Source organism: Oryza brachyantha, chromosome 10 (genome assembly GCF_000231095.2).
Source record: "Oryza brachyantha chromosome 10, ObraRS2, whole genome shotgun sequence".
Classification (NCBI taxonomy): domain Eukaryota; kingdom Viridiplantae; phylum Streptophyta; class Magnoliopsida; order Poales; family Poaceae; genus Oryza; species Oryza brachyantha.
Genome location: NC_023172.2, coordinates 767,849 through 795,440, shown reverse-complemented (window position 1 = coordinate 795,440; position 27,592 = coordinate 767,849). Strand labels below are relative to the sequence as shown.

The following is a 27,592-nucleotide window of genomic DNA, read 5'->3' as shown; positions in this document are numbered from 1 at the left end:
AATCATAACAAATTTGTAATTACAACTTCTATTTTTGCTGATGAGTGGGCTGCACACACGGTCTTGTCTTTGTGGCTTCATGGACTTAAGACTGTTTGGCACTGTTGGCTGTTTCATATTGTTTGGAGCACCTGTTACGTTGCCTCATAGCCCACATGTATGTTTTTTTTTTACAATTTTTTTTAATCTATTTCAAATTTATATTTATAATACAAATATACTATGCACATATCTACAAATATCTACGTATAAAGTTTCTCAGCCTCATCGTTTCTCCTGTCGCCTGTAAGCTCCTGGTAAAATTCAAATTTAAAACTCAAAATGCTCAGTTGATTTTGGGGTCTTTTGTAGCATTTGCTTTAAAACCCTAGAGATACATATAATTTTTTTACGTATAAATTATTTTATAGTCACTCGTAAGCCAGTCTAATAGCTACAGACCAAACGATCAGGGTATATACATAAAGTGCTTTCATTATATAAACTTATTTTAGGCTGGGCTAGCCCTGTTTGTTTTAACTTAGTATTATTTTAATTTGGATTATAGAGTTAATGTGAAACAATCGATTAAATTATTTACCGGCTTGATATAATCTAGCGCTCGGATTACTACAATATAATAAACTCTTTTGAAAATGTTTTTTTAATTATTGGGTGACTAAAGATTCACTACCCTAAGGTATTTTAAAGTAATAATCTAGCTGACATGATCTAAGTTCATAACCTAGATTATTAGTGAAAACAAATAGGACCAGCATGCTGTTCGTGGGCACACCGGATTTTTTTTTTCTCATTTTGGTCGCTTTCTATCTGCGAGAGGTGCATGCGAGTTTACACTCATAATAAACTTCAATTAATAAATATTATAGAAGTTCAAAGGAAAATTCTGCATGAACTTCTCATGATCCTGCACCTATGTATAAAATTTTAAGATTCTTTACACAAAAGGGTAGCAAAATAGATCCTGGTAAATCCATACTCTTTAAAATTGTCAGATTCTTCTTTTGTTACAGCTAAAATCGATTAGGCCATAGAAACATTTGATTTGAAACTCTGAAACAAACTGGAGCTGTTTAGATGCTCCTTCACCTCTGTCGCTCTTGTCCTTTTTAGCGAAATGATCCTCCGGTTCTCAAGCTTCAAAAGTTAAAACACCATAAGATGATTAGCAGTCGACTGATTGCAGATTTAACTACTTAGCAAGTGTAAAGCTACACAGATGTAGGAGCCTATCCATCAAATTACCATGAGCACGAGGCCATCATGGAATGATTCCAGTCTGTCAGACTTTCAGAGATGTAATACTAAGACCTAGAGGTCACTATGTTATGGGTCACAAGATGCAATCGTCACGCATCTCCGGTAAGCATGATGCTGCAACAATGATCATCAACAGTGACCATCATGATCTTTGGAACACAATGGCCTCCCATGAGGGTCTGATCTTTTTGCTGGAGTGTCTTCGTTCTTCTTCATCACTTCCCTCGTGCTCTTCGTTTCGTAATCTGTATCCTGCAACACGTGATGAACTCTTTGCTTCCTTACAACATGGAACAGCGGAAGAGTTGCTCTCTTTGCTACTGTGTCTTTGTTCTTCTTCATCGCTTCCCTCACGCTCTTGTTTCGGTGACTTGTAGTCCACAACACGTGATGAATTATTTTCTTGCTTCGGACATGAAACATCAGACGGCCTTTTCCTTTTGCTACAATTTGTCAGTCCATCTTCATCGTTTCCTTCATGTTCTTCTTCTTCTAATAGAATAGACTGATCATCCCGCCACGGTTCATTACCTTCCTTTAAGCATGAAGCATCACCAGCATGATTTGGGCCTTCTTCCCAGCTTCTGTTCCTTACTGTCAGCATTGCTCGAATTTCATCTTTATGTACATCTAATACAGCATGATCATTCTCGTGCATGTCAGCCAGCCATTCATACGGTTCATCTTCATCGGGGAGATACGGAACCACAGGATCGCTGCTGTATGTCTCTTCACCCTTCCGTTTCAACCTCTTGTTGACCATTACAAATGCTGAATCATAGAATTGCTTCCATGTAACCCGAGATGGCTTCTTCTTATGGATCTAAAGAGGAAACATAGAATAACATAGTCAAAATTCTTGTTTACGTAAAACTGAAATGATGACAAGCTGAAGACCTAACAGAGATTTTTCAAAACAGCATATAGCTCTGTTATAACCTTCCAGAAAAAAAAACTACATCTTTATTACCATTTCAATCCAACTTCTCTCGCATGCCAAGGAACCACATGTTAAACTCAATATTCTCACTGCCATTTCTTTCAACTCTCCTAATTCTCTGTGTAGCATCCACCAAAAATCTATAACATACGAGAGCGATTTAACTTGAATATTAGGCTAGTATGAAAAAACCATCGTGAACTAGAAGAAATAGATAACAACAAATGTTGGTGTTATTTCCCGAAGGAAAATTACCTGCATCAAGATCCAAGTTTTTAATATTTTCAAATTTTGAATAGTCCACTCCTTCAGTTATCGAACAATTCTTGTAAAGTTCCAACTGATTCAGAATCATGTTTTGAGTAGACGGATCTTTGCACATACTATGCATACAGTCAACAAGTGCGGCTCTGTATATTCCAAGATTGTCAATTTCATTTTTGTTCTGGAAGTAATAGAAGGGATTCAAATAACGACCAGCTAAGTGCAATGGTGTCTTCAGACTGGCATTGCATCTCTTGTCTATGATGTTCCAAATAGGCAGATAGTGCTCCTCCATGTTTAAAAATCGCAATGCAATTTCCCTTTTAGCATTTGCAAGGTCACCATAAATGGATGCCATAGATAGAATCCCACTGTCTGACCTCCTCAGAATGTCCACTATTGGCTCGAGACTGTTAATAGCATACAACATTCTATGCCAGAACTTCTTGCTTAGTACTAGATTATAGAATTTCTCACCCACAGCTTCCTTCGACCACTTGCTGTCCTCCCAATCCCTAGAAACAAACATAGTCTTCAACTCGATCCTCTTATCATAAAGGCTCTTCAAGTTCAGGTAGGTCGTGATGGAATGAGTAACCCCAGCTTGAACTAAATCCTTCTGGTTGGTGAACTTGCGCATCATGTCCAATAAATGTGCATGACTATACATAAAAACCGTGATTGACCTTGCATCCACGACAGTATTCTTGATCAAAGCAATATTTCCAATGTCTTCAAGCATCGAATCAATACAGCGTGCAGCGCACTGAGTCCAAAATATGTTGGGTCTCTTTGCAGTAAGCATTTTTGCCACCATGTTGTTTGATTCAATGTTTGAGACAACTTGCACCACATTTTTCTCACCAATTTCCTCAATACAAGAGTCAACTAGTCGAAAGATATATGTGTCATCAGAAGCCTTTGATGAAAGATGGATGGACCGGATGAAAGACAGACCGATAATAGAGTGGCCCCCCAGCACCATGAGGCGTCTTCCATTATCATCTACCCAAGTGTCAAGAATAATAGAACATCCCCCAAACTCCAATGAATCCTTCAGCCATCGAATTCTATTAGTTGTAGCTGAAACTTGCTCCTTCAATAAATGATCTCGGAGTTCATCTACAGAGGGTCCCCGCAAACCAGGGCCAAATTTTCCAATTGCTTCCACCATTAAATGGAAACTCTCTATGCAAAGAGCATTGAAAGGAATCCCAGCTTCATAGCAAAATGCTGCGATGCTTTCAATAGCCCTTCTCCTCTTCTTTTCCATCTGTTTTACAAATTTGGTAGTTTTTGCATATTCTCCATTCTTTATTAATTGTTCAGTAGCTGCCATCGAAGCATCCAGGGATTCTTCACTGTCTTCGCATTTGAATTCCCTTACTTCTGAGTCATCTGACATATTTGCACTGGAGTTATCACATTCATCATCAGTCCTGTTATGCAATAGTTGTGTAATGAGTTGAACCACTCATGAGTTTAATCAGAAAAATAATAAAATAATTGAGCTGTTTGGGAAACATGAATGAAAGTAGATGCTGGAATATATTTATTTCTAATAGGATAGTTATGCACCGCAATAAAGTGAAGCAACAAGTAATATCTCTTTATACTGTTCCCCCTACTACTCTAGTCTATCTATTCCTATTCCTGCTACCTTCTCGTACTGGATTGAAAGTACCCACATGCAAAATAGGTATCCACTTAGTTCTTTGCAATATATTGTAGATGTTCTCCAACAACATAAATTCGCTATTCTACATTTCCCCCCATTATATGGAACTAACATTCATCTTGGTTATGCAGCTCACAAGTCACAAGCATATAAAAATTGCATGCACACATTCAATTGCACTATCGTTAGACACATTTCCATGTGAGAATCTTTATGGGAGCCCCTTTCCGGTGCTCTCTACTGACAGTAGAATTTATTAACATTGTTGATCTATTTTTGATAAATGACTGTGATTAAACTATACTACCAAAAATATTAGGAGTAGTAGAACTTTGAATGGGATATTATCATCTTTTTTTAATTATGAGCCTGGAAAATCTAGATTATTTGGGCCACTGAAGATGTGCACGGGAATGAAAAGATCTTATCTTTTGACGGGCTGCCAAAGGTCACATATGTATTATCTTTTTGTTTGCCAAAAAATCTAAATTACAAAATACTACTAATCAATTAATTAATAAAGTACTAGAATATCATTTTTTATCAATGGCTCAGACGAATTCTACTAGTAGTATAATATTACCACTAGAGAGCACCAGAAAGGGACCCTCTTTATGGTGGTCTCTACTAGCAGTGTCATACTACCGTTATCATCACGACTACAAGTGATCTCCATCGTTCATTTATGGGTTTTACTACGAGCAATATTTTAGTACCAATAGTTGAGGTGGTAGTGCAAATAGATATAATCTATTTGATTAGAAAAAGAAATAAACGGCATAGATTAGTTTCTACTATCATTGGAGATCATCCTAAAAGGCTAAAACACTTGTCTAGAATCCAGAAAATGCATACATTTGCTATTTTGCATTCCCACGAGAGCGATCTGTGTTAGAGACAAACAGCACGCCCAATATTCCCTAATCTAAACTAATTGCAGGAAGAGGAGAAAAACGATCCAAGAGATTCCTACTCAACCCAGAGAAGACGAGGAGGAATCGACCGGCAGCAAGAACTGCAGGTGCCCCGGATTGGAAAATGCAGATTTCCGGCCAAGAAACCACATGGTAGGGTCGCTGCAGGTGAGCTGACGAGGGAAGAAGGGCCATGTTTAGGAGAGCCTACTGACCTGCTGTCGAGCGGGCATGGAATACGGAGGAGATTCACGGGAGGATGCAGGCGGAGGACGGCCGGCCGGGCGAAAGGACGCCGGAGTTGGTTGGTAGTTGGCTGCCGTTTCGTTTCCCTTGGGGTTTCTCCCTTGGGGCTTGGGCTGATTTATTGATATCTGCTTGGGATTACTGTGAGACAAGTAATAGTATTTTGTATGGTATGATTATTTGGTTTCTTGCCAAATGTTTTATGTTTTCAGACATTGTTTCTTATCTTGCCCAAAAGATTTCGTATCAGGGTGCCTTCTCTGTCCTTAAAACAAACTACTCTTAGCCTCCAAAAAAACTATGGAGATTTAAAAACATTCAGAAAATTACAAGGCTGTCATTATAATTTTATTAAATTAGAGATATGTTATCCTGACTCATATGTCAATGACTCAAACGGGCCCTACATCATTGATATACCAATAACATATTTCTAACTTTACAAATTTATAATAGCATATTTATAACTTTCTTTAAAAAACGTCCAATATACCATCGTTACTTATGTCATTTGAACATAGCCACGTAAGACGTAAGGAGAGATATTGGAGAGATAATGAAGCGAGTGTTATTTTCTACTGCAATTTTATAATTTTAGTCTTTTTAAAAACTTATTTTATAAATAGACCATAAAAAAACTTATTGTATGAATGGACCTTTTTGACCGCGCCAACGTCATTAGCGCCATCGTTGGCGCGGTCAATGACATTGGCACCATCAAAAAGTCCCTTCATCCAATAAATTTTTTTAGGAGTCTATTTTTAAAATAAGTTTTTTAAAACATCAAAATTCCAACGTATCGTACGAGTGGAAAACACCTTCTTTCAGCCCGCGCCTAGCGAGAAGTTGGTGTTTCTTTGTAGCAGATTTATGTGTATACGTGAATATTAAATGATTCGAATCTGTTCTGCAACCTAGCGAGTAGCTAGCTTGTTGTATGAGTTGGACCACGTACGTTTGGCACGGTTAGGAAGGAACATTCTCTCTTTTTCCACGCGCATGCTTCCTGCTAAACGTTGTCTTTTACGGAAATTTTCTATTGGAAAGTTGTATTAAAAAATCAAATTAATTCATTTTCATTTTTATAATTAATAATTAATTAATCATGTATTACTACGTTTTTTATGTCGGATATGTAACAAGCCACCAAACACAGTCTTGGTTGTATAGCGGGCTAGGGCTTGTTTGTGGTAGCTTCTTCTAACTACAGTTTTTTTTCAAAAGCTACTTCTACCACAAGCAGCCCTAAACGGTTCATAGCTTCTGAGAATCTATAGTTACAGATTCTGAAACATGAACTAAGAAGTCAGAAGCTGAAGAAGTTGGGTTTTAGAGTTTTTCCAGATTCTCAAAAGCTGGCTACCAAACAGCTACTTCTCAGAATCTAAAAGCTCCTCAAACAAGCCATATATATGACATGGCATCGACTTGCAGGCTTGCAGTCGACAGCACGCTAAATTATTAGATGCTCTTCTCTATAACTGAACCAGGTGCCCAGCCCCATATGGGCAAGGCAAGGGCTTGAGAAAGGTTTGTTTATTGGTAACGCTACAACTGCATAATCTTCATAGCTTCCTAGATTTACTTAGAAACAGGTCGCGCATAACGGCATGCACAATGCGCCGACGTGGCGTGTGGCCATAGCCCACCATGTCGGCACACCCTTGACAGCTGCCCATAGACCGTCTCCCCGCGAAGCCACGAGCGTCCTATAGAGGGCACTGTTGCCTTGTTATAAGTGGTTCAGAAAAGTGGGAGGGGGAGAGAGAGGATCGTAGCCCGAGCCACGTCGACGAGGTCGCCCGGAGCAGCGTCACCACCTAGATCCATGGCCGTGTCCGTCACTCGGAGCCGCGTCGCTGCCCATATCCGCGATCGCCGAGGTCACCCGGAGCCACCCGGGCCACTGTCGTCGCCCGCCAAGGTCGCCTAGTGTCACGCCCAGAAATTCCTCACATGAATTTCTGAACTTAATTGTGTATTAAAATTCATGTCCAGGACCAGCCAGGGTACACAAGTAAACAATGTTGATTACATAACCATCGTTCTTAGAAACAACTGAAAGTAACACTTATTCTAACGAAAATGCAGCAGAAAGGAAAGTAGACTAGCTCCAGCGGTACGGCTCCAGTCCACAGGCAAAGCTTCGACGGTAGACCAGCTCACTCCTGAGAGTCTCCTATATCGGATTCCACTTCTAACTGGGGGAAATTGGGCAATGCTGAGTACAAACCACCGTACTCAACAAGTAGCACGGAAAAGAGGGTAATAAATAATGCATAAGGATCAACAAGGATAGGCTAGGGTTAGTTGCAATAAAGCAGCATTTGAATAAATAACAGAGATTAAATTGAATAAAAGTAATTAAATACATTAAAGAATAAGTAAATAACAGTTGTAAAATACCACAACACTGTCCAACGCTACACCACGTTGCGACAGGCCCAACCACTACTCAACGTTACACCACGTTGCAGTAGTCCCAAGTGAAAACCAATTTACCTAAGCCATTAAAGGTTCACTAATCACAGTAAAGTTGGGAGTCCGCCCGTAACCGTGGGCACGGCTATTCGAATAGATTATACTCTGATCAGAGTTATACTACTGTACCCACAAGACACGACTCCACTACACTTGAACGTGCGCCGACATACCACCATGGCATACTGGAAAGGAGACCGTGATAGGACCCGTCACATAACCCTCCATATTCAATCGTACCGCACTTCAGGTTTCACCCTCTACTTTACACCAAGTCGGGCAGTCCCCTCTTGTGCCTTGGTAGATCCGGAAGCAGCAGAGACTTTCGTTACACAACGATTGCCCGTCCATACTCCATCACGCCTACCCTTGCCTCGGTACGTCAAATAGTTCAAAGCGATGCTCCAGATCCCACCTTACCCATTCGGCATGTGGTTAGCACTAACTTACTTCCAGGGTTTCCCGTGAACCGGTCCTTAATTGCCATGGGTGCGACTCTCAAAACCATGCACCCGCAGCCCACCATTATCAATATTTTAGTAGATATTAACCCGAACCGGGTGATGAATCATATGTAACAGCTATCCAGAACTATTAATGATTAAGTGTGATCCCATGAGCTACTTGTTCTAAGTACGGTTAAGCATTAACCTATGCCTAACTCTACTCAAGTTAACCCTGGTCTAACATGAATAAAATTGGATAATCAACGGCATAATAATAAGGATTATTCGAGAAATAAATACAGTAAATACTTTAATTAAAACAATGCATATATGAACAAATAAAGCGGGGAATTTGCAATAATAGGTTCAATATGATCAAAGATGAGTGCCACTTGCCTTGCTCTGGCCCCTGGGGAACTTCGGCAACGATCGCGAAATAAACCGGCTCTTCGGCGGGGTCCGAATCTAAGCGACAAAGCACAAAAATAAATAAAATAGGCACAAACTCTACTGAAACAGTAAAAGAAAGTATTCTTAATGGATTCTTGATAATTTTATGAATTTAGTGAGATCTGAATGGACCTAAACAGAGACTAGATGAATTAGATATGAATTTTAGAAGTTTTCTGGTTTTTTAACTAAAAAAGTCCTAAATTAATTATTGCGCAATTAATAGGGCTTGCTGACGTCAGCAGAGGAGAGAGGAGGCGCTGACGGGTGGGGACCACTTGTCAGTGGGACAGAGAGAGAGAAAAGGGACTGCCAGAGGGAGTTCACGGGCAGTGAGAGAGAGGGGTGAGGGGAGGATGACGTGTGGGCCCGGGGAAAAGGAGAGGGGAAGGTGGGTGGCGCCGACTGACGGGCGGGCCCCACCTGGCGGTGTGATGGGAGGGACAGAGGAGAGGAGGCCCGACGGTGGGGTCCACCGGTCGGTGACCCGGGGCAGAGAGAGGAGGGAAACGACAGCGCCGGCCGAGCAGACGAAGGCGGCGACGGCATCCGGCGAACGGCGGCGAGCGGCGCGAGGTCCGGCGGGTGACAGCGAACCTACAGCGCGAACCGGCAGGCGACGGGGACGGCGGCCGCGCCGGGAGTAGGGCGGCGCCGGCTCGGAGAGGGAGAGCGACGGCGACGGCGGAGGTGACGGCGGACGGGCACACGTCGGCGACAACCGGAACGCGCGAAGGCGTGGCGACGGCGATGGCTCCGGCGGTCACGGGCGAAATGGGAAAGAGTGGGAGAGAGGAGGGGAGGGCTCACCGGCGGCAACGGAGGGCGGCAGCAAGTCGACGAGGACTCGGGACAGGTGATGACGGCCGGTGGCGCGGTCGATCGGCGATGGCGGCGGAGATTGCTCGGCGGCGGTAAGGAGGTCGGGCGCGGTGGCGGAGGGGAGGAAGACGCGCGAGGGCGTTCGGATGCCCACCGGCGGCGACGGAAGCCGGCGGAAGGTCGGCGAGGTCGAGGCGACGGTGACGACGCGAAGAGGTGGCGACGTTCGGCGGACGGCGGCGAGATCGAACGACGGCGGCGAGCTGTGAAGCGCAGTGGTGGTTCGGTCGAGCGGAGGAAAGGCGGCGGCGGCGCGAGAGCGAGGGGGCTTTATAGGGGAGGGTGGCACGATTAGGGCGGCGAGGTGGTTGGGGACCGAGTCGGCCCCGGCGGCGGATTCGGTGGCGACTGTTGCGGGCGGCGGGTGGAGTCCAGCGCGGCCACGGCGGCGGCGCGGGCTCGGTTCCGCTGGGAGGGAGGCGGAGCGGACTTCTACACGACGCGCGGGAGCGAGCACGAGCGCGGCTGGGCCGGGCTGACGGCAGCGGCCCAGACAGAGGGGGAAGGGGAGGCGCGCGCACGGGAGAGGGGCAGGAGGCCGGCTCGGCTGGGCCAGCCGAGCGGGGAGATGGGCTGGCTCGGCTGGGCCGGCCCGAGAAGGGAGAGGGGAAAAAGAAAAAGGAAAAAGAAAAAGGGAGAGGAGGAAAATTAGACTTCGGCCCAATTTGGGAAGGAGGGAAAAAGAAAGAAAAAGAGGGGAAAAGAAAAGCCCCATTTTTGCCGAATTTTAAATTAATTTGCTTGGCCAAATTTATACTTCTTCAATTTAAGTTTAAATCCAGTTAATCGATTTGCAAACCTCAATTTAATTAAATTAATTCCTTTTAGAGGGATTTTTCCTAAGTTAATTAAGCCAATTATTATTCACGGATTTCTTTTACGAATTAGGCTTACGGGCGTGACAGCCGGAGTCACGTCGCCACCCAGATTCGCGGCCGCCCGGATCCGCCACCGCTGAGGTCGCCCGGGCTGTGCCCGTCGCCGCCCGGGCCGGGGCCAACGACCGCCAAGGACGCCCGTTGCCGCCCGGAGCTCGACGGACCAGATCCGCTGCCGCGGAGGTCGCCCGGACCGTGTCCGTCGCCGCCCGGGCCGCAGCAGTCACCCGCCAAGGACGCCCGTCGCCCCCCAGATCCGCCGCCGCTGAGGTCGCCCGAGTCGTGTTTGTCGCTGCCCGGGTCGCGGCCGTCAACCGCCAAGGACGGCCATCGCCGCTCGGAGCTCGGCGGCCCAGATCCGCCGCCCGACTGCCGAGATCCACCGCTCAGCCCGACTGCCGACCGCCGATCTCCGCCGCATCATCTGGGGGAGAGAGGGTGTGCATCGTCCGGGAGAGAGATGGAGCAGTCATCGATTCATCCTGATAGAGAGAGGAGATATGGAAGATAGGGATCCTCATTGAGGATCCATGCATTGTTCATGCCCTATGCCATCTGTGGACAATGCCACCTTAAATCGTTTTTTTGTTTGTTTCTCACATGGATCACACGAAGGGTCCCTCTGCAGTGAATTCTACTAGTAGTATTATACTACCAGAACTAATCTTAATCATTAAAAGGGTATTTTATATTTTGTTAATTAATTGATTAGTAATATTTTGTAATTTTGTTTTTTGGCAATAAAGATCACAATAAAAAGAACGATATTACCCATTTAAATTTCTACTACATAGTCGTCCGCTAAAAATATATCAATGATGTCGATTAAATTTTACTGCTAGTAGAATGCACCGGAGATGGACTCTTGGAGGAAGGAGGACAAAATGCTTGACCTAAACAAATAACAAGGCCTTATTGCGAATCTACTACTATAACGCATGGAATTTTAGCCACAACTGAAAAAACTAAAGCCCCCTTTGATTTAAAGAAAATTCATAGGAATTTTAGAGAATTTCATTCCTACAAAGCCCTTTGAATCAAAGGAATGAAATCCTATGAAATTTCTATGGAATGGCTCTTTCCATGCAGGTTTTGGAGGAAATTTAACAAGAGGCAGAACCTCGTATAAAAAATCCTTTTCTAGTCTTTATCTCTCTTCAAATTCCTATGTTTTTCTGTGGTCTAATTAAACGGTCATTCCTATGTTTTTCCTGTGTTTGTAATCCTCTGTTTTACACTTATATTCTTGTCAGAATCCCATGTTTTTCATATTTCTCCGTTTTTTCATTGTTGTGATCCGAATGGGCCCCAATGGAAATTGAATCACTTAGAGTATTCAAAATGTCCCAGAAGAGTACAAACCAATAGCTTATTACAAACCCACCAAAAACAGAAAAAGACTATACATGGAAGTAGAAGCCTCTTAATGCTACACTTGTACATTCCCTTTGCTGAATTAATTTGTAGTGTTCCTTTTAGCTATCCATTTGGTCCAAGTAATGACCATAGACACACATAACTTGTCATATACCTTGTCCACGAGGCAGAAATAATGGACTCTCCATAACTTGTTGAATAGCAGAGCACAAAACACAACCCAGTAACCAACAATAAAACCTGATCCAAGACCATAGTAAAAGAACATTGAATTGGAATCCTTCTCTTGTCCTTTGTGATCACCATGCTCTTGTTCATGACTACTGCTTGAACAATTCTTTTGAAGAGGAGGGCCACAAAGACCAATGTTTCCATTGTACACGGATGGATTATCTATGTACAAGGTGTCAAGTTGGCGTCCTGATGGAACTTTTCCAGTAAGATTGTTGTATGATAGGTCCAGGTAACTCAAATATGTCAAATCTGTCAAGCTTGATGGGACTTCACCACAAAGGTAGTTCCTTGAGAGGTCGAGTGATTCTATTGATTTCATAGACCCAATGTTCTCCGGAATTATCCCACTCAAGAGATTCCATGATAAATTTAAATTAGACAACCTATCGAGAGATGTAATTTCATCTGGAATTCCACCAGTTAAGCGATTGAGCGATAAGTCGATTCCAACCATATCAACCACCCCATGTGATCCATACTTGAGTATTTCATGCTTCATCGCGAGGGAAAATGTATCAAGCGATTCATCAAATGCCAGGGTTGACATTGAATCACCCACAGCTTTTAGAGTCATTTCATTAAAATTTGACAAAGAGAGAGGAATTAAACCTGACATACTGTTGTCTGCTAAATTCAGGTATTGAAGGTCTCTAAGATCTGTGATGTTGAATGGAATGTCTCCATTGAACATGTTATGGCCCAGGTGCAGAATACGCAAGGTCACCAAGTCTCCAATCCACCTTGGTAAAGAACCATGAAACTTGTTCCATGAAAGATCCAGGAAAACCAGTGAAGAGAAGCTTTGGATCCAATGGGGAAAATTTCCAGAAAAGCTATTGTTACCTAAGAGCAGGAAACGCAAGTTTCGCATACGAGAACAGTGAGGCAGTTCTCCCTCAAATAAATTATTTGACAAATCCAAGTGTTTCATGTTTTCTGATTCACAAATGGATCCAGGAACCTGGCCAGCAATGTGATTGGAGGATATAATTAGGTTTTCAAGATTTGGGCCTCTGAATTCCAACGGCAGGTGCCCTGACAAGAAGTTCATTTGGGCATGGAATATCTTGAGGCTTGCCGGCAACAACGGCATCTGGCCACTGAGTCGATTGGAACTGAGGTGTAGGTACTCCAAACTAGTCATTTTCCGGATTCCTCGTGGCAGGACGCCACTAACACTGTTGTTAGTAAGATCAATGTGATTTAAGCTGGTGAAGTGCACCATGTTAGTTGGAAGCATTCCTGTCATATTATTGCTTGATGAACTCAAGCTATGCAATTTGCTGGAACACTGTAACTTATCAAACAAATCTGTTATGTTCCCAGATGACAGGCTCTTGTCAAGGTATATGCTTTCCAGGTCACATAAGTTCTTCAAGTCCACTGTTATTGTGGCTGCATTTCCATTGGAAGTAAAATCTAGGTGCTGGAGCAACACCATTTCGCCCAGTGCATCGGGGAAGGGACCATGAAGATGGGTTTCATCTAGGCGAAGTGACTTGATGCTTGTTACTTCCCAGAACCAGCATGATGCAATTGGATGGCCAAAGTAGTTCAGTGAGAGGTCAAGCTCCTCAAGTTTGGTAAGGTTCAGGTGTGTGATCGATTGGTTTGCACTTGGAAGTGAACAATTCGAAAGAATGGCCTGCTTTAGAGCTGGAATCTCGTTGAGCACGACAGGTAAATCCGTTATTTTGCTGAGATTCGTACTGCTCATGGCAACATACTCTAACAAATGTAGACGGCTTAACCATGAGATGTCAGTCGAATACACATTATTCATCTCACTAACATCAAGATGCCGCAAATTCGAAAGGTTGCCCAGCTGAGGAGGTAATCTACCAGAAAATGATGTAAAGGAGAGGTCGAGATATTCCAAGTTGGTGAGGTTGCTGAGCAGGGGTGGCACTGTACCGGAGAAGGGAATGTAGGAGAGATCAAGATGCATCAAGTTCTTCATAGAACCTAGGAACTCTGGGACACTGCCTTTGGGCCCAGCCAGCAAGTTTGTGCTGAGATCGAGGTACTGCAGGTGCTCGAGAGACAGCAAAGATGGACTTATCTGGCCAACCAAAGGTGAATCAGTAATGAAGTTGTTGACATCGAGCTTGACGACATGGCCGGTCTTGCTGCTGCAGGTGACGCCTGTCCATGAGCAGCAGTCGCCGTGGCCTCTCCGCCATGAGGAGAGGAGGCCCAGGCTGTCGTTGGTGATGCCCTGCTTGAAGGACAGGAGGGCGTCTCTCTCTTGTGGCGTGCAGCTAGGAGTATTCACGGCATGCGTGGTGAGGAAGAAGCTGAAGCTGGCGCCGATGAGGAGAACGACCATGGCAGATGAGCCATCCATGGCAGCAGGTGTTGGGGACAGTGATCCCCTACGTGTCTCTCTCTTAAAAAGGGTTTTTTTTTTTACCGTTTTAAAAATATATTGGAATATCAAAAATTTTAGTATCTTAAAATATATTATGTCTTAAGATGCTAAATTTTTATATTGAATAATGTGATTCTTTAAGGTATTTTTTTAATAATGATACGAAAGTCCGTTTAAAAACATTCGTTAGGATGATAGATAAAAAATTATTTGATTTCTTTACCGTTATTTAATGGTATAAACAATAAAATTAACTAATATAAAATTGAAACTTTTGTAAAAACATATCATTTAGTCATTAAAAAACGTGGGTGTAAAAATTAAAAAATAATCAGAAAAAAATCTACACACGGAACAGATCAAGTAGAAGTTAGCACATCAGTTTGGTCGAAAGATGCGTGTGAACCTTTCAGTCCAGTCTGTCTCCCACCCGTCTTGTACGCCATGCTTCCTGATTCAGACCGAGTTCGTCCCCCCTCCATAAGATAACATCTCTATCGTTTTCACGCGCGGTCTTTCCAAACCGCTAAACGGTGTATTTTTTATAAATTTTTTATAGGAAAGTTGTTTTTAAAAAATTATATTAATCTATTTTATATATTTTTAATAATTAACAATTAATTAATCATGTACTAATCTATTACTACGTTTTTCATGTCATGCTAAGTTAACTTACCCCAACAGAAACGAACGCAACTTACCCCAACAGGAACGAACGCGACCTCAGTCCAGTCACTGTCGTACCATGTTTGGTTAACAGCTTGGTCAATAACGAAGCAACCAGGCTTCTTCAGAATCTTGAACTGCTTTGTTGACGCATCCCCAGTCTTCAGATGCTTTACAGTGTTTGTGGTTGTTGTGCTTCGACGTAATACGGCACGACTTGACCCCCTGCCATGTCCAATGTCACTCCCAGCTATTTTTTGTCATTTGTTATTGTCATTTGTTATCACTATAAGCCCTTGCTCTCTTTTCTCGATTGTGCTTATGTTTATAAACTAGAATTTAAATTTTTAGTCTTAAATTTAAAATTAATTTAAAAGTTTTTCATCAAAATTAGCCTTTGTTTTTAATCACTAAAAGCTCGTATATAATTTTCTTATTCATAAATTATTTTTTATTTACAAATATATCATTTGGTTATTTTAAAGAATGTGATCTATGGCAAGGGGAAACCAGGCATAAGGTAAGGTAGCTAGCGCTTGAGCTCTAAGCCTAGTCCGTAATCCCCTTAAGATTATGTGGAGAAAGTCTAACAATGGAGCGTTTTCTCGAATACACAAAAAAACTGTGTCCCAAAGCATTGAGGGGAGTAAAAGCGTTTATAGACGCAAAAAGAAATAGATGGAAGAAAGAGAAAATAACAGAGAAAGAAAAATAGGGATAATCCATCTCTAGAATTTAATTCCTAAGTAGTTCATTTCAACAAGGTAAGCTGCTCCACATTGCCACCGTATAAACGCATACAAATCAATGAGCGACTCAAGATAACGAGTATGACAGTTGATTAGAAACCATTGCTCTACGAGAATCCACGTAGCAAAACCAGTACATGATAGTTTGGCAAATTACTAAACACTGAATTAAAACTCAAAAATGGGCTTTTTCTGGAAACAGGGATTATGCATATGCATGGACGTCTTCAGCGCGAACTGTCAGAAAAGAAATCTGTTCGACAAAATGAGATGGAACAATCATTCGAAAAGTAGAACCTAAATCCACAGTGTAGGAAAGGTAGCTTGCCAGGCCACCCAGGATCTGTAGTTGACTTATAGAGGTAATCAAGCATTAGAAATAAGCAACGTTTGGCACAATGCACAAAAGCACAAGAGGAATTGACAGAGCCACGAATTCACCTGTGACTAGGGCGACATGATTGTCCTTGATTATACAACACTAATGATGTTTGCTTTCTTCCCCCTTGGGGCTGCATATTTTATGTACAGGTAAGACAACTCCTATATCTTGGTAACTGATGTATTTACACCAAAACTGTCAGCAGCAGCACTTCTCACTGCCTGCACTTGCTCAGCCATATCGTGGATGATGCCGCCTATTGGTAAAACCACATAACTTCCAAAGGTCGCAATCCAAATGACAACCTGCAGAAAAAGAAAAGGTGGTACACGTGAAATGCATTCCAACATGGCATTGAAAGAGAGTATACGAATAGGCTAAAGTATAACACCTTATACAGACTGCTATTAATGCAGGCTGCAATCATTCATGTAATACTAATGTTTAGTTATCACTAATGAAAATGCAATCTGACAGTACAAGGACGGAGTTAAGACACTACCATTTCATGGATCGCACCCATCCAATACGGCAATGAGCTTCCAGACCTCCCATCTCTGCATATAATCACCCAACGACAAAAGCAGATTCTCATTTACAGTACACTATTTGGCATCTCTGCCATGGATGGTGATTGCTCATGGGCTCATGGCTCTACTTCAACATGGGACTTCAGCGTAGCAGTGGTATCATTCCAAGGCTTTCTTTGCAGACAAACTTGCCTTTTCCTTGTCCTTCTCTAATTTCTTTTTCTCAAGCTCCGCAATTCGAGCATTTTCATCACGTGATTTTTTGAACATATTCACAAATATAACCAGAATTGATGTCACTGAGAAAAAAGAATTTATAAGTAAGACGGCCTTATTAAATAAATCTGTGATAAAAGAATAAATTAACGGCAATCACATCAAAGAAGCATGATGATACAGTTCATAGATGACAAGCCCACTTTCCATTTAAACCATATGATTGAACTTTCCACCTGAGATTTTAAATTTTATACTTTCATGAGCACCATTGTATTTTTTTTTTTGGTTCGCATTGAGCAATGATTAGTCAGTAATATGTGGTGATCTGCATAAAACATGTGATTACGAGCCAATGACTACTAAAATGTGAAGTACCATACCTTGCTCAAAAGGGCACCGTGCTGGATCCTCACCAAAATACTGAGCTAGGGAATCAGCATTTCTTCCCTACAAAGCCACATGCTGTCAAGATCTTTCCAACACCAAAAACTTTGTAAAACAATTTTTAAGGTAGGGACTCACCACTTCCGAATACAAGGAAATTAGGGATCTAACCTCAGCCTCAGCTGCATCAAGAAAGCTTTTCAATGCCTGCAAAAGAAGTAATCTCGACTCAATTCTAAATGGGTAATTCATTGGTTTTGTATGCACATGACACTGATTCTCATCAGATATAATTGAGGTGCATAATGCATGTCATACTGAAGGCTTTCTTTTACATAGGAGGTATGCAATACATTAGTGCATGGATCTTTAGTATTTATGAACATATACTACTGTCTGTAATATATAAAATTGCAAATCACAGAAATTCAGTAACTAGTTACATAACTCTCTCTGTCCCAGAAAAAACAAATTTCTGTTTTTTTCTGGGATGGAGGGTGTAGCATTTGGGAACAACTAAATCACTTTAATTTAGAGTAACCTAGAAAAGTTTTATTTAGTGTTTCTTGACAAAAAGAGGTAACCTACAAATCCTTCATACAATGGACTGATAATAAATAGGATTAAGAATTTAATATTTCTCAGATAAAAGGGAAAATATTTCTTACCTCACGGAAGCCAACAGAAATTGCACCATCATTCACTGAAGCAGCTAATTCTTGCTCGACCTTCTCTAGACCTTTGTTTATTGCTTGCATTTCTTCCGCGAGCAACTTCAGCTGGATCTGAGGGAATTAATAAATGCAGTTATGGAGCAACATTTTGATGAGCAACTCAATAGTCATCTAGGATTGAAATATTCAACAAACAGTGAAGATTTAGAGTACCTTTGAAGCAGCTTCCAAATGAATTAAGTCTTTGTCAAAATCAAGAAGCTCAGGCATTTTCTCAGAAAGAAGCTGGCATGTAACAGAAACAGAAAGAAATTAACTAAACTATGTAAACAAACATGGAAAAAAAACATGCAATACTAACAGACAAGGCAACAGAGTAAAAGATAGCTACTCTTTTATGAACTTGCAGAGTAAAATGCAGAACTAACACATCACCTTTATCAGCAAGTGTATGTGTGAACTAATTTATAATGGCATACCAAAAATAAAAAAGAAATGAGTGACAATATCTATTTTTAAAGTTTGCTCCAAAGTTGCCCATGTATATAGCGCCAGGATATGAAAAAAGGAACCAGGTTGGTCCAAGCAAAGTTCCCCTGATGTTCTGGAATTTCCCGTAAGACAGACATTACAGGTGACTGGATAACGTCAATTCGACTCGCATTAACTTGTTTGAAATCATTATGTTGCAATGCCAGACAAATGCATCCAAATTCTATAAACCACGTGTTTCTTGTTTCTGTTTGTTAGTGGAAAATAGCCTGTTACCTACCTTTGATTCTCTGAACATTTCCTATTGGCACTCCCCTTTGATGAAAGCCAATGGATTCTTTTGATCAAATCATCAAATGGCTACTATAGGTTACATATTAAGAAGTAATAGGTCATATTTGAACTTTGAAAGGAAAGATTTTATGAGTTCATTATTTAGATGGGATAGTGAAAAGGAAAGGACCAAAAACATTGTTGTTAATACGCCCAAAGCTTCCCTGAAACATATTGAAGCATAGAACAAGAAGCAGAGCTTGCTATTCACGGAAATTGCATGGAAAGAATCAATTGCATGGATTGAGGGGCATGCATTTCAATTCTAAACACATGGTGGCATGAATATAAAATTGTACATTTGATCAAAAAAATATAAAATTGTGCAATTTGCAGTAATGACAATTGGAACAAAAAATCAACATGTAAATCCATTGAAAGAACTGAATTTTGAATCTAAAATTGAAATTCAGTTTCATACCTTTATGGCTTTTTATTAATTGAACAGAATCCTACTTTTCACAGGTACTAGCCATGTGCAGGCAACGATTATTGCACATTAGAAAGGGGTAAATGATGCAATCAAAACTTGTTTCTTTTCAAAAGGTTTGGGAGCCAGTAGATATAGCCTATGGATAATAGAGTAATTGCAGTAATCACGCTAGTGCAATACACGCCTTTTCTGATACGATTTGAATTGATCAAAATGAAGGACGCAAGCAAAAGAAATTGCCTCCGGTGTTTTTATGTAGGTGTTGTTTGCATACTAGTGCTTATGGGGTAATGTCCAACTCCAACTCTCAGCCCTCCACTGTAAGAAGGAAATTATGTTCTGGAATCCAAATCATCCGTCCAGTTGATGACCCAGGCTAGTGTTTATATTCTAGTGTATATTAAGCATGAGACATACTTAATCAAAGTACAACTGAGATGTATAGTCCTCTTACCAACTAGGAGAACAAAGTGGGATACCATAGAAGAGCTCTTTGAAACTTTGTGGCACAAGTAGGCAAGTGTTTTCTGAAAAATGGTAACCTGGTACTCAATTGGTAAGGGAACCAGGCAATTATGCGGACTGATCATTCAATTGTAAGGCCTAATAATGCATTAGTTACATGTTTGTGTATCACCAGGAGGATCAATAATTTCACATTAAAAATAGTTCAAATCCTGAATTGCTTGATGACTTTATGCATATGAGTTTTGTCAAATCTAGAGCTAAATCATCTTAAAACATTTTACAGTAGACCAAGGTAATATGTAGCAAAAGAATTGACCACAGTAAGTCATATGTAATGATCGGTGACAAACTCAAATTTGTACTCGAATAAATAGTGCCAACTGCAGGAGTTAAAAAAAAAAAACTCACATTTATGCATGAGCGTTAAAAAAATATCATGTAGATAAGCTATCTTATACCACATTTCAATGCATAACAAGTAGCACAGTTCACCACAAATACAGTAAACTATTAAATTCTAACCAACTTTGAATTATTTTAAGGTATGTTCCACACCAAAAACTGATATTTCAGCACACATCAGCATATGCTTAAAGCACTTCCTCACTGCCAAGTGCATACCTTGCATAAATAATGCATCAGTGTCATCTTGTTGTTTCTAGCTCGAGTATCTGATAATTTAAGAAGACTGTCTAATCTGAAGCCAACCGCAGAACCTATTCAACCAATCACAACATTAGAGAAGCCATCAAAGAAGATACTCCATAACTTTTCTTGAACTATTTGATACCTCGAGCTGTTCCTTGATTCAAAGCATTTCCTAATGTAAGAATGGTCTGCATTATCTGCCTTAACTTCAGAGACTCTTTCACCTGCACAAAGTGAGCAATAACTGAATAAACCACCAAGAAGGAAAAGATATAACTCAAAATTTTGCAGGATGTGATACTGACCTCTTTTGTTGCATCATTTATGGTGGTTAAGTTAGTCCTCAGCTCTTCTACCTGTCAAAAAGAAAGGAATCTCAGTAACAACATGCAACTTACAGAGAATTGGATAATCATAGTTACTTGATCAGGGGAGGGAAGGGGATCAACAGACCTGTGTTGAAAATGTAATCCTAAAAGCAAACACTCTTAGTTTGGACTCCACCCGAGGTACTTTCATTAGCTCCAGAAAAAACTGCAGAAAAGTTTAAACCTTCCATCAATACTCCAATCGGACACTACTATGCAACCAAAACAATAATTAATAAACCAACCTGTTCACATTTCCCAAGCATTTCTTTATTTCCATTGTAATTCTGAGCTCACAGATAAAGAAGAAAACAAACAGCAAGTTCATTAGGATAAAAATGATGTTGTATAACAAATACTTGGTGAATAAAGGGAAATATAAGTTCACATCATGAACTTCAACAGAAAAATAGAATCAAATAAACAGAAGCACCTTCAACATCTCGATTTCCTCCTTTGTAGGGCAAAACTTAATTAGATTTTCCACTTGGTCATTATCAAGAACAGACATATCCAAAGCTAATATTGCATTCTGCAAAGTACCAGACAGACAGATGTTATCTAGTAGCAACATGTTGACCAATAACAACGTCATCCATGTGATATTTTTCTTACAAGATAAAAGTGTATCAAGAAATCCAACACAGCTCAATAATAATTGGCATGGATAATAACTGAGTTATTAATAAATAGAGGCAAGAGCCATTCAAATTTTCCAGTACCTCTGTATGCTGCTAATCCAAATAAGGTGATGCAATTGTTTGGATAAAATCAAACAAGAAACATCATTAATATGTTATAGCATACTCGGTTATGTACTGAAAGAAATTATTTCCCATCAATCAATACATGACATTAGTATTTCTTTGTAATATGGAAGGCGTTAATGTGATTCATTTTGTAAATCACAGAACCATTCTTTTTCACGATAGATTGTAATGATGCATTTCCAGTCCCATAAGTGAGCTATATAACAGCAATCTTTGAAAATGTGGTTGACAAGAAACAATTACTGTGCATTAAATTAGGAAACACAGAAACTTCAAGTATTCAATACAAATAAGGTTACCAACAGAGCAAAAAAAAAACATGTATAATATTCCAGAAGAGGAAATCATTGTTCCTTCTCTTTCTATTGCAAGGGAGTGGCTCAGTCAAGAAAGATACTTACAATCATATCAGGAAGAGGCATTTTAATTTTAGTGAGCATGATCTCACAATTGTTTGCTCTTCTCATATCAACCTGAAATAAAGCAAACAAGAATTCATGGTCTAATGAAATGAGGAACAGAATTCTCCATAATAAAACAAATAAATTGAAGTCCTCAAGTATAACAATAAAGAAAATCAGAAGTCTATGTTCCAAGCAAATGTCATTCAAACAGTGCAAAGATTGCATAAGGGAATACCATGTACATAACAAATCATAATTCCATCCTTTACTATGGACTTTTAAGATAGAACTAAAAACCGTATAAATTTCACAAAACTGTGTATACTTTGACTACACTATCAGAAAACTACAGATTTAAGGCAGAGTGTCACAAAACCAGACTTAGTATCACAAAACTGCACAATTTACAGTGTTGGTCCCCAGCACCACTATTCTGCTCTGTAGTTTTGCAGTACTATGCCTTAAATCTACAATTACGTGATAAACTCAGTGCTATTTGTAGTTTTGCAATAGTTTGATCAATATCTGTAGTTCCGCAAAATTTACTCAAAAGCTTATGTTTCATGCATACTGCAATCTAATAGAGAGAGCTTTAGACAAAAAAAGAGAGAGAGAGAAGAGTTCTAACATTCCAAGATATCATGGAATAACTGAAAATAAAAAGATTATGATACAGGATCCAGATGCTTGAGTGGTACATACCAGGTGAACAATTTCTGGCTTGCTAATAGCTGAACCGCGCTTTGTTCCTCCTTTCTCACTTCCACTGGTTGCGACCGCAGTGGAGAACAAGCTCTCCAATTCTGATAAATCAATATCAGGAGCCCTAAAATACAGTTCATGTGTAAATACAGTTTATTCCATGATCTAAAAAATGTATGAATAAAAGTTCCAGTGGAAAGATTATTCAACTGTTAAAAATAAAATCAACTACCAAACCCACCGAGAAATTTTGTGATGAAAGAAGCAAAAGAACATCAATCCAGTACTCTAGTTCATTTAGATTTTAGATATTGTAAGTCCAAAAATAAGGATGTGATGTTTTATCACCTAGTTGTATGGAACTATGAATGAATTGTGTAAAATAATCGTAGGAAATTGAAGGATGCAAAATGAAAGGTGATGCATTAAAATAGGAAAGCTCATTGTGTGGCTTTTCCCATGGCAGTTAACCAGTTACCTAGCCTGATTTCCTTGTTTTTGGGCGTCCTCCCAGAGACTGCCTTGCATTGCTCGTGTAACTTTTACCCAATGCAAAGGCTTTAGTGAAGCTTTCTTTGGAGGGTTACTTTGTTGAGCCAATCCAATTCCACGACCTTTCGCTGATCCAGTCGCTTCTCTTCCCCTTCCCAATAGTGGAGGTGGGGCAGGCGCATTTAAAACCTTTGCGCCTGGGGGGTGTAATCGACCCGATGCACCAATTCCTCCATGCAACGGTGGTGGAGGGGGCACTATTCCAGGAGGTTTTGGTGCCTGAGGTGGCGGAGGCGGTGGTGCGGGAGCTTTCTTTCCTGCTATCAAGGGAGGGGGAGGTGGTGCTGGAGGATTTCTTTGATTAGCAGCTGCAGGCAATGGTGGGGGTGGGGGTGGGGGTGGGGCACTAGGGCCATTACTGCTATTAGCTGGAGGTGGGGGTGGAGGGGGTGGGGGTGCAGATGGAGCACCAGGGCCTTTGGTGTGATTAGCTGGAGGTGGAGGTGGAGGTGGTGGAGGAGGCCGCCCTTTTGACAAAGTGGCAGCAGCAGGGGTTCTGCTAGAAGAAAGATGAGGTGGAGGAGGGGGTGGGGAAGGTGCAGGGAATTTATTACCTATTCCCTGAGCTGGAGGTGGTGGAACTAAACGATTTGGCAAGGATGGTGGTGGCGGTGGTGGGGGTGGAGGTGGTGAGGCTGAATGATTTGGCAAGGGCGGTGGCAGTGGTGGGGGTGGAGGTGGTGGAACTGAATGCTTTGGCAAGGGCGGTGGCGGTGGCGGGGCTGGAGGTGGTGGGACTGAACGGTTTGGCAAGGTTGGTGGTGGCGGTGGGGGTGGGGGTGGGGGTGGAGGTGGGATTGAACAGTTTGGCAAGGGTGGTGGCGGTGGGGAAAAAACAGGTCTGTTTCCACTTGGAGGTGGTGGGGGAGGCGGCGGTGGTGGAACAGCAGCTATTGGTGATGGAGGTGGTAGCTTCCTGTCACTTGGTGACCCATGCTGTACTTCTGGAGGCAGCTGATTTTCCTCAGTGGAAAGGGTAGACAAGCTACCACAAGGAGGTGGTGGCAGTGGTGGTGGAGGTGGGACAGATGAAGTGTTCACCAAAACATTGCCTGAAAAATTTTAAGGATTGTGAATTATTTAAAAAAGACCAACAAAGAAACATGGGAGGAAAGCTAAGGTGATGTTTGGGGTATTTGATAGCATGGAAAGAACAGGTAAACCAGTATAAGGCATATTATTCCAGAGGGAATATATTGCATATATTATTGAGTGTGGTTATAAAGCTGTACAAATACTCAGTGCTTATGGAAAAAGCTATACCCATAGAAGCAGTATCTTCAGTGGTAAGATCAGGATTAATGCTCTCTGAGTCAGATGAGTTGCCACCAGGCTGAACCTTCTCATGCTCAGATGAAGAAACAGAATCAGAAGCAACTGAATACTTTTCTTCATCAGAATCCAGAGGAGACATTAGAGGCATTTGGAGACCAACTTTAGCTTGAAACTTTGAAAGCTCTTCCATATCACTGAGTATTAGCTTTTGAAATTTCTCTTGAAGGGAATTTGCTGAGAACTCTTTGAGCAACCAAAAGGCAGCATTGTCACTGCTTTCCATCCAGTCAACTCCATTGAAGAGTTCTTGAACAGCTGAAAAAGCTTCAATTGGTAAACCTCCTTTCATATCCCCATTCAACGTTGCTGTTGGAGGTCTTGGAGGAGATATGCCTCCAAGTTCACAAAACAGCATCTGCACTTCCAAATTAGATTCAATTAGTAACTTGTGTCTTTTGAAGTTTCGAAGAGTATGTGCAACGTTCATACCTCTGCTCTAAAAGTTCTTGGGTACCGATCCTTTGAACCCCATACTATATCTATATGATCACTATTCAGCATTAGTACATTTGAACGAATAAAAGCAGTGTTGAACATTATCCGGAACATCATAACTTCCTTTTCTGGATCAAGATCAAGATGTACACACTCCAGAACAACGTCTCCTTGGACTGGACATTGTATATCTATTTTTATAACATCGCAATCCTCCTGAATAAAAGCCTTGCAGGTTAGCGCAAAAAAAAAAAAAAGCGATCCAAATCAAGTAGATGTTCATGCTAAATTACATGTAGCACGTACCTGCCGATAGTGGCGTAAAGTCTTCTTCTTAGGCATTGAAAAAATCATGTTGCTCGTACTAGCATTCTTGCCAGTAATATTTCTCCCAAATATTCGGACTAATGGCCTGCATCCATTATCAGAATCGAAACTTGGAATGGCTCGAAGAATCAGGCAGTCAAAAGAGAGTGCCCGCTCCATTGGAGGCCACTCTGGAGATATGTTTCTTCTGGCTACATACTGCATGTATCTGAGCTGAGAGGGCATTGGGTTGAGGGCAGAAAAAAGCTGCAGAAAACCTTTAGGTGCCTCGCGGTAAATAAGATCCAGAGTTTTATGCTCTGCGCTGTGCAATTTCTTGAAAATAAGGAGACACGATAACATAAATGCTAATGACGGCCAGCCTCCCCTCTCGCAGTGTAGCAGTACAATATTTTGATTATTCCCAGTGGATAACCAGTGTTCACAGACACGAAGGAAATGGTGGATGAGAGATAAAGGAAGCACAGGACAGCCTTCAAAATGACGAGGATAGTCAATTACTGGAACATTGTATTCACGTAGGACATCAGCAAATTGGCTTCTCTTATTGCCATCTCTAAAATTAATACCCAGAAATGAAGACTGACTATGTTCTTCGTGCAACTCTGTAAGAATACCAGTCAAATAGACTGGGTACATACCATGTGGCAAAACTTCTGTGCAGAAGCATGAATCAAAAACTGCGCAACATGACAACAGCGAAATCAGTTAAAATGGAGCGTGAAATAATAAAGTGGCCGTGTAACAAAATTTGGAGGCTTACCATAGACCCTATCGATAAACTCCAGTAATCCATCAGGAGGCCTCTTGTAGAAGAATCTACTGAGCAGTGACATTTCATATGAATGAATGAATCTTGATAATGTCACTTGGATTTCTCAGTATTTGCTCAGTTTCACTCAGACTGCAAAAAGGAAAAACAGAAAGGCGTGAGTGGTATCATCCATATAGGAAAATCTAGGGCGGGACATATGACTATACAGTAGGCGAAATTCAGCAATAAGTATGATTCAGATTAGTGAACATTTAACAGATCATTTTGAGGAACTGAGGTAAAACACTGCAACAAAACTAAGGGCTTGTTTGATTTGGAGCCATTTTTTGGCTTACCAAAATTTTAACAACTTCAATGGTATCCTATGGTTGTTTGGTAGGCAAAGTTGGTGACAAACCAATTAAGCCCTAACTACCTTACTTCTTCAGAAACCAACATGTCCTAACAATAACACATTAGCCACCAATTCTGCAAAAAATCGCGGTCTGAAATTCCCTACCCTGCATTACAAGTTACAACACTGTCCACCTCATTCGTTTACAGACCATAGAGAAAAAACTAAAGCCAAAACCGCACGGGAAGATCCCAGAGGCATGACATTGTTCAAAGTCGCAGCACAGCACAGCACAGCACACCTCCACTGGAACAAAAACGAGAGAAACCCTCGCAAAAACAGTGGAGGAAGAAATCAGCCCCTCTGCTTCCAGCTGAAACAAGCCCCTCCCTCCTCCCTCGTCACCCCCCAAATACCAGATCGACGCCACAGCAAGACGCATCAAAACCCTAGCAACCCAACCCGCCACAGCACTGGTGACTGGTCCCCGCCATCACTGAACCAGGCGGCACGTACATCCAGAGCACCCCGCTGCCCTCGCCGCGAGGATGCGTTTGCACTTGTAGAACAGCTGCTACTGCTGCTGCTGCTAAGGCGGCTAGGGCTTCGGAGCCCTGAGGGGACTTGGCCTCGAGCATGGATGGATGGAAGGGGGAAGAATACCTGCTGTGAACGGCCTCAGGGGAAGGAGGCGACCCTAGGTCGCAGAGGAGTGGCGGCGGCGGCGGCGGCGTCGAGCGGAGGAGCGAGGAGCGAGCGGCGGCGGGTTTTTTTTTCCCTTTCGATTTTGTTTCCCTTTTTGTTTGATGAGAGGAGCGGGGAGCAGAATCGAATGGAGAGGAGAGGAGAGGAGAGGAGAGTGAAGTGTACTGACGCGAGAACCAACCAACGCCCACACCCAACAGCAAGAAAAGGTTTAGGTACGGCGGTTGCGGGCCTCACCAATGCCAGCCCGTGGTCGGTCGTTCAGGGCTGGTGGGCCGAGATTTCTCTGCACAAGCAACGGCTGTTTGTTACAACAAGACTTTCGAAGGATGCGGACAATGGAACTCTAGGCTGAGACTCCCGTCATTTCACAGTTAGAGAGTAGGTGTTAGAAAATACATGTTTAGATTTATGAACTCATTTTAATGTATTATTTAGATTCATGAACTTGTTTTAAATGTATCATCCAGATCCATAAACTCGTTT

The 27,592-nt window shown here is 41.6% G+C and overlaps 3 protein-coding genes across 5 annotated transcripts; all 3 read right to left on the bottom strand.

The window, feature by feature from the left end:
* Window positions 1–887: 887 nt before the first annotated feature.
* On the bottom strand, window positions 888–5,404 carry LOC102715424. The gene is made up of 4 exons (XM_015841659.2): window positions 5,272–5,404; window positions 2,456–3,903; window positions 2,231–2,340; window positions 888–2,083 (listed from the first exon to the last, which is right to left on the bottom strand). The coding sequence occupies exons 2-4, from the start codon at window positions 3,867–3,869 to the stop codon at window positions 1,403–1,405; spliced, it is 2,205 nt and encodes a 734-aa protein (XP_015697145.1). The 5' UTR covers window positions 3,870–3,903; window positions 5,272–5,404; the 3' UTR covers window positions 888–1,402.
* A 6,302-nt stretch (window positions 5,405–11,706) lies between these two features.
* LOC102712847 (receptor-like protein EIX2) lies at window positions 11,707–14,397 on the bottom strand. Its single transcript, XM_006661550.3, has one exon. It carries the CDS (start codon window positions 14,395–14,397, stop codon window positions 11,896–11,898), a length of 2,502 nt encoding a protein of 833 aa, XP_006661613.1. The 3' UTR covers window positions 11,707–11,895.
* A 1,793-nt stretch (window positions 14,398–16,190) lies between these two features.
* LOC102715145 (formin-like protein 3) lies at window positions 16,191–27,255 on the bottom strand. Of its 3 annotated transcripts, XM_040528085.1 has the most exons (20): window positions 27,065–27,248; window positions 26,056–26,196; window positions 25,272–25,972; window positions 24,960–25,181; window positions 24,459–24,885; window positions 23,122–24,247; window positions 22,644–22,767; window positions 21,939–22,010; window positions 21,201–21,299; window positions 21,013–21,054; window positions 20,853–20,933; window positions 20,705–20,755; window positions 20,542–20,623; window positions 20,373–20,467; window positions 18,239–18,310; window positions 18,020–18,136; window positions 17,490–17,558; window positions 17,348–17,414; window positions 16,721–17,047; window positions 16,191–16,523 (listed from the first exon to the last, which is right to left on the bottom strand). In XM_040528085.1, the coding sequence occupies exons 2-19, from the start codon at window positions 26,126–26,128 to the stop codon at window positions 16,908–16,910; spliced, it is 3,660 nt and encodes a 1,219-aa protein (XP_040384019.1). In that variant the 5' UTR covers window positions 26,129–26,196; window positions 27,065–27,248; the 3' UTR covers window positions 16,191–16,523; window positions 16,721–16,907. The 3 variants fall into 3 exon arrangements, with proteins under 3 accessions (XP_040384019.1, XP_040384020.1, XP_040384021.1); XM_040528086.1 differs by lacking the exons at window positions 16,191–16,523; window positions 16,721–17,047; window positions 17,348–17,414; window positions 17,490–17,558 and adding an exon at window positions 19,738–19,825 and having other exon boundaries at window positions 18,111–18,136; window positions 27,065–27,255; XM_040528087.1 differs by lacking the exons at window positions 16,191–16,523; window positions 16,721–17,047; window positions 17,348–17,414; window positions 17,490–17,558 and adding an exon at window positions 19,738–19,810 and having other exon boundaries at window positions 18,111–18,136; window positions 27,065–27,255.
* Window positions 27,256–27,592: the final 337 nt, after the last annotated feature.